Source organism: Grammomys surdaster, unplaced genomic scaffold (assembly GCF_004785775.1).
Source record: "Grammomys surdaster isolate TR1022 unplaced genomic scaffold, NIH_TR_1.0 472, whole genome shotgun sequence".
Classification (NCBI taxonomy): Eukaryota; Metazoa; Chordata; class Mammalia; order Rodentia; family Muridae; genus Grammomys; species Grammomys surdaster.
In genome coordinates, this window is record NW_021604891.1 from 150034 (window position 1) to 160717 (window position 10684).

The 10684-nt window shown below is 36.0% G+C and overlaps 1 protein-coding gene across 1 annotated transcript in view; it reads left to right on the forward strand.

Moving 5' to 3' along the window:
* Positions 1-10684, forward strand: part of Scaper (S-phase cyclin A associated protein in the ER) — a 308858-nt gene that overhangs the window by 93513 nt on the left and 204661 nt on the right. The window contains exons 17-19 of the mRNA XM_028781560.1: positions 1882-1963; positions 3195-3347; positions 3831-3938. Of these exons, the coding sequence (XP_028637393.1) occupies positions 1882-1963; positions 3195-3347; positions 3831-3938 (343 nt within the window). The remainder of the gene's footprint in view (positions 1-1881; positions 1964-3194; positions 3348-3830; positions 3939-10684) is intronic.

A 10684-nucleotide genomic window follows, 5' to 3' on the forward strand; every position in this document is an offset into this window, starting at 1 on the left:
TCTCTCTCTCTCTCTCTCTCTCTCTCTCTCTCTCTCTCTCTGCCTCTCTCCCTCTCTCTCTCCCTCTCTCTCTCCCTCTCTCTCCTTCCCTCCTTCCCTCCCTCCCTCACTTTCTCTCCCCTGCTCCCTCCCCCCTCCATTTCTTCCTTCCTTCTTTCCTCCCACCTGTTTTCTTTCTTTTCTATATGGCTGAGTACTCTGTTGTATAAATGTACCACATTTTCTTTAACCATTTATGAAGAAATATTGACATATATGTTGTTTATGATTTCTGGCTATTTTGAACAGAGCAGCAATGAGCATGATTGAAGTGTCTCTGTGGTAGGATGAAATGTATATCCTTCAGTTTTGGGTATATGCCAGAGAGTGGTATAGCTGGATCTTAAGGTATCTTGATTACCATGTTCCTTAGGGACCACCACACTGATTTCCATAGTAGCTATACAAGTCTGCACTTCCACATTCTCACAAGAGCGAGCTATTACTTGATTTAAGCCATTTTGGCAGATGTAAGATGAAATCTCAAAGTTGTTTTGATTTATATTTTCCTAATAAGAATGTTGAACATTTGTTTCTCATCCATTGAGTTTCTTCTTTTGAGAATTCTCTATTTAGATCTGTATACCATTTTTAAATTGGGTTATTTGTTTTCTTGATATTTAGTTTTTAAAAAAGTTTTTCATATATTTTTGATATTAGCCCTCCATCTGACATGTGGTTGGTGAAAATGTTTCCCATTCTAAATGCTGCTGCTTTGGCTTCTTGGCTTCTTGCCGTCTACTTCTTTAGGATATGATCTCTCTCTCTCTCTCTCTCTCTCTCTCTCTCTCTCTCTCTCTCTCTCTCTCTATGACATCTCCAATTTTTAGGTAGGCTGTTAGTGCTATGAACTTGCTTCTTAGCAACACCTTCATTGTGTTCCAAGTTGGGGTATGTTGTATTTTCATTTTTATTTAATTCTGGAAAGTCTTTACTTTCTTTCTGAGTTTCTGCTTTGACCTATTTTTCATTCGGTAGTGAGTGGTCTAGTCTCCATGAATTTGTAAGCTTTCTGTTGTTGATACTCAGCTTGAATCTGTGGTGTTCAGTTAGGGTATTTAGGTGAAATGTTGTGTAAATATCTGTTAGGTCCATTTGGTTTATCATGTCCATTAGTTCCAGCATCACTGTTTTGTTTTTCTCTGGATTGACTGTTGGTGAGAGTGAGGTTAAAGCCTCCCTATCAGTGTGTGGAGGGTGGGGGTGGGAGGGGGGTCCCTATGTGATTTAATCTGTTTAATGGTACTTTTATGAACTTGTGTGCCTTTGTGATTGGGGCAGAGATATTAAGAATTGCAGTGTCCTCTTGGATTTTTCCGTTGATGTGTATTTAGTGTCCTTCTCATCTCTTTTGATTAGTTTTGGTTTCAAGTATATTTTGTTAGATATTAAAATGACTATAAGAGTTTGTTTCTTAGGTCCATTTCCTGGAGTAATGTGCATCATGGTTTCCTCTTCTGTTCTCTTAGCTTCTCAGTTTATGCCTTTCCTGTTGTTTTCTTGTAATGTTAATAAAACTTTATGAGAGAAAAGTATAAATTATCTTTTCAACATTTTGTACTTATAGTTCTAGGCCAGTTTTGGTTCAGAAATTTATTTTCATAGCTAATCATCTATGTTGCTTAACCACCTCCAAAAACCAGTAATATGAAACAAATCTTTAATACTTCTCAAATATTTATGAGGCAATATGTGTGAGACATAATATATTTTTAGGATATTTTTTAAATAATTTCCTGTTAGAGTATATAAGCCTTACATTGAAATGATATTTTTTGGTTTCATGAGATGAGACTTGTTGCTCCAAGCAGGTAAACTTACAGATTTGACTTGTTCTGACAGAGACAGGGAAGAACGGTTGGCAGCACTCACAGCAGCTCAGCAAGAAGCTATGGAAGAGCTGCAGAAAAAAATTCAGCTCAAGGTTGGAATAGCATGTTATTTTAATTTGAAATTTTAGAGCTTACAGTGGATGGAGAACATTTTAAAAGTCAATGGAATAAAAATTGAGTTAATCTGTATTTATAAATTTTAAATAAATGTTTTTGACTGACTTAAATTCCACTGTTTGAAAACTAAGTTTACTGTAAAATTCATTTTGATATTGTAGAATCATTATGGAGCGACAATAAAGACACTCAGTGTCTCCTCTTACTAACTAATAAGTAACTTGAAGGCCTTACTAGTAATGTTTTGTTATTTTAATTATCTAGTTCATTTTCTAATTATTCATTTAATGTTAATGCTTTTAATTGCATAGTTCTAACTTGGAAGATTCTGAAAAACCATTACTTTCTAGAAAAATGTTATCGATATTATAACATGTAAGTGGTCTCGGCTATCTGAGTACTTTATACTGTATCACAATGGTTTGCATATTGACTCTTCTAGAGATATTTGATATTATATACTAGAGATAGTAACCTTTTAATTTGAAAGACTATATTTTACCATTTGTAGGGTCATAGGAATTTGTCTTTCTTTTAAATTCAATGCAGCAAATATTTATAAGATAGTCTTCCCATTTTTAGGAAGTGCCTAATCTAGTGTGAGATTCAGATATGAGTTGGTTAACTTTTGCATGATAGAGGTAGGGTTATGTGGAATGTAGGATAGAGGAAGATGCTTGGCATATCAAAGATCAGGGAGAATAATACATTAATCTTAAAAGATTAGTTGAATGTAGAAAATACAGTTGCGTAAGATGTGTTCTGGTTATACAAAATAGCATGAAACCCAAAAAGATTTTCCTCAGTTAGTGGCTTGAGGTGAAAAAGTAGTAATAGGGCTGGGGTAGATGTAGGTCTTTGTCAGATTCTACCTCTGAGTAGCCAGTAGTGTTGAGTCACTAAGCACAGTGTCACAGTGGATGTATGAAGTTCTGTGTTAAAAATCTGGTCATCTGTAACTTACTGTTTTCCAAATTTGTGTATTCTCCTAAAGCATATACTAACCTCCCCTAGGGCACATCTTAAGAAGCAATATTGTCCACTTGTGATATGTTAAAAAATTAAGCTTTGTTCTTTAGTGTGAAAGTTAGTATCAAAACAAGGCACTTTTGAATTATTTTAAAAGTTTTAATGGAAAGTCTTTTTCCAAGTTCTTAGTTAATCTGAATACTTTTTAAGTTTCTCACACCATGATCCTGTCTCCAGCATGATGAAAGCATTCGAAGGCACATGGAACAGATTGAGCAAAGGAAAGAAAAAGCTGCTGAGTTAAGCAGTGGGCGGCATGCAAGCACTGATTACGCCCCTAAACTGACCCCTTATGAAAGAAAGAAGCAGTGTTCTCTCTGCAATGTCCTGGTAGGTGGTTGTCTTTATTAACAGTCTGGTGATATAATTTATTGCTAAAATTTATTAAAAGGCTTCCAGCCTTTTAAATCTTGTGCTAAGGCATCTACTAAGTGCTATTGACTTCTATGAGGATTTTAAATGAAAAGTAAGTACTCAGAATAGCAGTTAGGAATGCCAGTGCAAAGTGCCAATGTTTGCAGTTGGTACTAAAATGTTTGTTTACCAGCTTAATGGTAGACTAAACCAATATTTTAACGGATTGGGACCAAAACCCAAAAACTAGGGTTTCAATGTTGTTCAAATCTTTAAACATACTCTGAGAATTGAATTCTAAGGAAAATATTTTGATCAGTCGATCGATGGGTCTGTCTGTCTGTCTGTCTATCCTAGAGTGATCTGTATTTGTATATAATGTAATAGATTGAATGTTTAGTTCTTAGCACTGGATGCAGTGGTATGTTGATTGCTGTGGATTTGATTTTGTGCTTTTAGATCTCTTCTGAAGTATATCTCTTTAGCCACATTAAAGGGAAAAAACATCAGCAAGTGGTGAGAGAGAATAGCAGCATCCAGGGGCGTGAACTCTCAGATGAAGAAGTGGTAAGCCTGACTGGTGTCCTTGTACAATTATTAATTGATTACCTAGGATGAGCTCTTTTATTATGGGTTCCTTACTTGGGTGTGTTTGTATAGCTATTTAGAACCATGCTTAGTACTTAATGTCTATATTAATATAATAAGCAGGTATTTAATTATCTTAGTACATATATTAATAACTATACAGACAAGATTTTTGCTATCACTTATATAATTTTCATACAAAAAAAGTTACAGTATTTTGTGCTGGTGAGATAGATAGTTCATACAATAAAGGCATATGCAGCTAAACCTGTCATGCTCAGTTTGATCCCTGAGACTGACATGGTGGAAGGAGAAAATTGGCTTTCTCAAATTGTCCTCTAGCCCGCACTCATATGCCATGGCAGATACACAGCTAAGTGTGCACACATACCATAAATGAATAAAACATATTTCAAAAAGTTTAAGAAATTATAACAAGGTACTCCAGATGTAGTTCTCTAGTTAATAGCACGAAATGTAGAGAACCAGAATTGTTTTTGAGCAGCCATAGTGTGCGGCTCACAACCGCCTTTAACTCTACCTCTAAGAGATCTGATGCCCTCATTTGGCCTCTGTGAGCACCTACATGTACATGTAGACACACATAGGCATATGCACACATACACATAAAATAGAACAAAGAAGTCATTTCAGGCAGGAATCTAAATCTTAGGCTAGAACAAGAAATTAGGCTTCAGACATGAAAATGGCTTTGAGCTACGACAGGGAAGTAGGCTCAGATATTTTGGCCATCCTGATAAGCCCTTAGAAACAGTGATCATGGAAGTGTTCATGTAATTGAGTGTAATGCCTTGCTTGTTCTTTGACTATTTGTGTTTATTGTCTTGCTTGTTCCTTGACTATTTGCATCTATTGTATTGCTAGTCCCTCAATCTAAAACTGACCTTAATACATGGGTGTAATCAAAATGGTATAAAAGCAAAAAGGAGGAGGGGGATGGGATAGTGGGTTCTAGGGAAGGGAAATGGGGAAATGGGATGACATCTGAAATGTAAATAAATAGCTGGGTGGTGATGGTACACGCCTTTAATCCCAGAACTTGGGAGGCAGAGGCAGGTGGATCTCTGAGTTCGAGGCCAGCCCGGTCTACAGAGTGAGTTCCAGGACAGCCAGGGCTACACAGAGAAACCCTGTCTTGAAAAAACCAAAAAAAAACAAAAAAAAAAAAGAAAAAAAGAAATGTAAATAAATAAAATATCCAATAAAAAAAAGAAAAAAAGCGGTTATAATATTTTGTTACTAATTTGAGACAAAAATTCATCAGTGATTATTAAATGTTTTAGAAAACATAGATCAATGTCTATATCATGTAAGTGGTTAATATTGTATTAATAAACCATTTATGAAGTTTTAGGAATATATTATTTATTTACCTATAATCATTGTGTATTGAAATTTTATAATTTTATTAAAATGATTATAATATAAATATGTTTGTAATTTTCTATTAGGCAGTTCTTGAACTACGATGATATTTTTGAATTCTCTCTATTATACAAAGTGTCTAAAGCTACTAAGGAATGTGAAAGTCATGCTTGTTAAACATCTGTTAGTATGCTCAGGAAAGATTGCATAGTCACCATCTTCATTTTGAAAATCTTAATTGTTAGATATGTTTAAGATACTGTTTTGCAACCAATCAATAGCAGCATTTAAGAAACCTAGAAAATATTTAGAACAGTTGGAAAAGTCAAAAAATTCAATGTTCTCTAGATACATTCTTCTGTAAAATGACTCACACACTGCTTCTGACACTGCTTTGGAGAAATAGCAACATGAACGAAGAGATTCTAATACTGGGGCTGTTAGTTCAAGGCCTTTTCCACTTGGGTTGTGCACAATACTGGTATTGGGATCCCAGCTGAGATCCTACTCTCATCTCCAGAGCCAGAGAACACCTTGTTTCCACATAGGTCCATTCAGACTCTGTACCTTCTGGTTGAGGTGGTGTCACTGTGGGTGGTCTTTGTTTTTGTCTACTGATTGGTGATTCTTATTTTAAAGTCTCAACATCAATAAACTGAACAGATTGCCCAACAGCTTGTTAAAATCACTCTTAATGACTTTAGTCTGAATCTCCCCATTGGAGGCTAGTACCTAGTGGGTCAGCATGGACTCTTCACAGTTAGCTAGACTTTTCATTTGCAGCGGACACTGTGGTGATGTGAGTGATGTGTGACTGCATGACCATTCCACTTGGCACATTAGAGGAAGACTTAGGATCTACCTGTATGATCCCTGCAGAGTCTGCAGAGTAAGACTCTCTGTGTTTGACTGAAATTAGTGTATTAGCCATGGGTGATGGAGATACTGATCTCTGAACATTTCTCTTGGCTGCACTCTTGGGAGTGTTTCTGGCTTCTTAGGTTTGGGTTCAGTTACTGTGACCTTCAACTGCTTGAGCTTTTCATCCTTGACACAGAGTTTATTTTCCAGCTGGCTAGCTGCTCCCTGGTGCTCACAATCCTCCTGACACTTGATCTGTTAGCATGTCTTAGAACCTCATCCTCATGTGCGCTTGTCAGAAGACTTTCACTGAAGCTTCTTACTCTGCCTTTCAGGTTTCTGCTGCAGATCATACTTATTGTCTTCACAGATCATAGTTTTTTCTCTAAAACCTCACTCTTGTACTTCAAAGTTTTGTTTTTCTTCTCCAGTCATTCTATTTCTGATTTAAGGTCTGAGACCAGCTTTGTCAAATACTTTTATAATGCCTTGAAAATAATGCATTGTTTGCTAAGCTCCTTGGTCATCAGTTGTCATAGTTGTCATTTCTCTAAAACTTCTATCACTTTTGGAAGGGTCTCTGGTTGGTATCCAAAAATTTGCACAGGGGCAATGACAAGAAACTATAGAATCATTTCAGGCACCAGTGGCTCATCTCCAACCAATCACCCTCCCTAATCAGGTTTGTGCTTTGCCTTCTGATATCAACCCACATACCATCTTGTCTACTGGTCTTACTACGTAACCTCCTGGGTTACTTCAGCAAATCTCATGACTTGGAAGCTTTCTTCATAGTCCTCAGCCTTTGTATTCATACACAATCAGCTTTCCCGTCCTTCCCTCATTGAACAGATGGGTAACTTTGAATCTTGATTTGCAGCAATCTTGTTAGTCCCATACAGTTGGTTCTTTTCAGGACTTCATTATTTTCTTAGCATCACCACTGACTGATTAATGTTTCCACCTTCATTTAATCTCTTACCATTTGCTTCGGTCTGGTTAGTTTTGTCGCATCCAGAAAGATTCACCAGAGACCACTGGCTGATAATCATTTGTTCTTTTTCCTGTAACATGTCTCTCTTGGCATCTGGGGTAGCTTGGACTAGTTTAATGCTGAGTGGAAAACAGTAGACTATACATTGGCAACGTATCTTGTTTTTTGACCTCTGAGAAAGCCTTCAAATGGCTCTTTCTAGTTCTGTTCACCCTAAAACATATATATTGTGGTTCTTCTTGGAACATTTACACTGTGAGAGTGCAGACTCTGTGTTCTTATAGTGGTACTGCAGCCATTTGGGCGTTATGGGATCAAATTTCTTCCACAGATCATTTGTAATTATTATAGATTCCAATGTAAGAGGCAAATATGCCATAGACACGGTATTTGTTAACTTTTGCTTTGCATAATTCTTGTATATTTACTGTAATCTTCAAACTCTGGATCTACCTGTTGCTTGCTAGAGGGAATCTTTGGAATGGGTAGGGCTTCTGTTCTCAAATATTCCATGGCATCATTTTTGCATTGTATGTTTATACTGTTCCTATCATTAGATTTAAAATGTAACATTTTGCTTGAAATTACCATGTTACAAACTTTTGTCCAAACAATGAAGAAGCAGTCCTTTATTCCCTAGAGAACTTGTCATTGTATGAGCTTTTCCACTTCCAACCATAACTTATAGAAACAAAAGACTGTTCTTGTCACAAATGAGGCCATCTACCAAGAGATTAACAACAGCATCAAAAAGTGACTTCTGGATGGTGTGAGTTGCCGTACAGGTCTGATATTTTCTATTTTTCTTGAGACGATAACTCTTAGCAGTATAGAGCTGTACAGTTCATATTGACCACATCTACACAGCATTCTTGATCAGGAGAGCATATTTGATACACCTTACAGAATACTCCAATTAGATCTTTAAGGTTTTGTCCGGATTTTTTTTTAATTACAAGTTTTCTAGCCATCTTCGATTTTCCTGGCTTCATGGCCACAGGCTCAAAGATGTCCAGACTCATAGACTCTGACCCAGGCAGGGCTGATGGGAGACTGAGTGACTCAGACAGGTTACTCATAAGGACCCAGATTCCTGCCGAGGAGATGTGGGAGGTGATGCTACCTATGTTAGGGTTTTTTTAGTGTGTGTCATACATTAGTCAAGCCACCAATCTCAAGCACTTAAGTGATGTTTATATATGTACACATTATACTACCTAGAACAACATATAGTTTCCTATCACCCTTTTGCCCATTCACAGAAATGTTCCTAAACTGTGGCTAGTATATTGATATCAATTAGTCCTGCCTATTTTGGAACTTCATATAGATGATACTGAATGGTATATTCTTTGTTATATCTTTCCTAAATCATAGCTTGTGAATCTGGCCCCTGTTCTTTCTGTGAAACTACAGTAATTGTTTTATTAAAATTTATTAATACCCATAGGCAAAGGCAGGGCAGGAAGATCTAGAATTATAGGCCGACTGGGACTGAAACTTAGTGTCAAGTAACAAACAAAAACCAAGAAACAAATAAAACTAAAAAAACTATCTACCTGTATCCATTTTTATAAATAGAATTTGTTTTAAATGAGGATTACTGACCTAAACTATGGGGTACTACTTCCATTACAAAAAAATCCATTCATTTGTTTAAATATATTATTTATTTTGAATTAAATTAAAATTAAAAGGGAAAAGTTTTCTGGAGTTGTGGGTCAGCTTGGTGAGAGTACTTGCTGTTATCCACTGGTAAAATAGAAAAAAATATTCTGCAGTATGTTATTACGTAAACTCAGACATAAATTTTTTATCTTCATTGCAATGAGAAGAGACGGAAAGGAAGGAATAGTAGACTGCTAAAACAATGTGGAGCAGTGTGAACACTCGTCATTTATACACTGTTATCTATTGTAGCAGCGATCTCTTATTTAGTCAGTGCTGACTGACATTTGATTGATGTGTTTGTTTTGTGTATTTTGTCAATTTCAAATCATAAAAATTTTCAATTTCTTACTTAATCCATGTAACTATTCTTAGTGAAAGTTCCTGCCTCCTGAAAAACAGTGTTGGTAATATAGCATATAGAAGTTTCATTTTTAATCAGTGACGGTACCTATAGTAAACACAGTGTTCTACTTAAACTTATTGCTTGTCGCCCGTGATGTCTTTACATTATATACCCCGTGCCTATTACCCTTCTTCTTTGGCATATAAGATTTTATTTATATCACTCCTGACCTAATAAAATTGTGCCTTTGACCCAGTGCACTTGACATCTCGGATAACTTACTCTTGATCTTTGACACATTTTATTTTAAGCCTGTTAAACATAATAGGTAGCTGCTAAGTAAGGAAGCTTATTATTTTGAGTTTTTATCTAAGTAACATTCTAGCATTTTAAAAGGCTTCTCACAAAAGAACTAATGTGTATTTGATATTTTAGTGCCCTTATAATTCAAATAGTTATTTTTTAAAAGATCAAAAAGTGAGTTGTAGCTATGAACATTCTAAAGTGAAAATTTTTACACGTATTGCTAGAAATTTTTAATGCTTGATTTTTTTTTACTGTTCTCTTTTACACTATCTAATGAAACACACAGTATTTTAGTTATAAGATGCATTTTCTTGTTGGGGTAGATAAAGAGAATGAAGTTTAAAAGTTTTGGGTGGTTGTCTTTCTTCATCATGAATCTATGTATTCTTTGTGACATTCCTCTGTATTCCAAATTCGAATTAGACAAGTTCTGCTTTTTATGCTACATTCTCACATATGAGGGAAAATGACAGTTAATTTTGTTCCCTGAAAACCATGAGCAGGCTCTTCATGAAGAATCCCAAATTCACCAATATTCATTAGACATTTACAATCAAAGCTGATTTTTCAAATGCTAAATTTATAATTTCACTCCTGGAAATTAGCTAATTAAGTAATAGAGGGAAAAAGGAAATTTCATTATCAGCAAAAACATAAAGAAGTCACTACTATTATAGCTGAGCTCTTTGGTGAGATTGTGTCTGGAATTTGTGTGGTAGCAGTACAGCACCCTGATTCATCTGCGAAACAGAAAGCTCCATAATCCCTCCTTCCCTCCCTCCCTCTCTTACCTCTCCTTTGTAGGAGCAAAAGCCTTCACCGTCTTCTTTCCAGACTGTTAAGAAGAGCGTTGTGGAACTGTGAACAGAAAAGCAAAGCAAATGAACAAACTCTAAGTCAGTTTTTCTCATCCTTCCCACTGCAATGACCCTTTAATGCCATTCCTCATGTTGTAGTGACCCCCAACCATAAAAATCATACTCCATGCTACTTTATAACTATAATTTTGTTACTCTTCTGAATTGTAATATGACTATATGATATGCAGGATGGTCCTGTGAAAGGGTCATTTGAACAACCAAGGGGTTGCGACCTACAGGTTGAAAACTACTGCTACGTGTGTGTGTGTGTGTGTGTGTGTGTGTGTGTGTGTGTGTGTGTGTG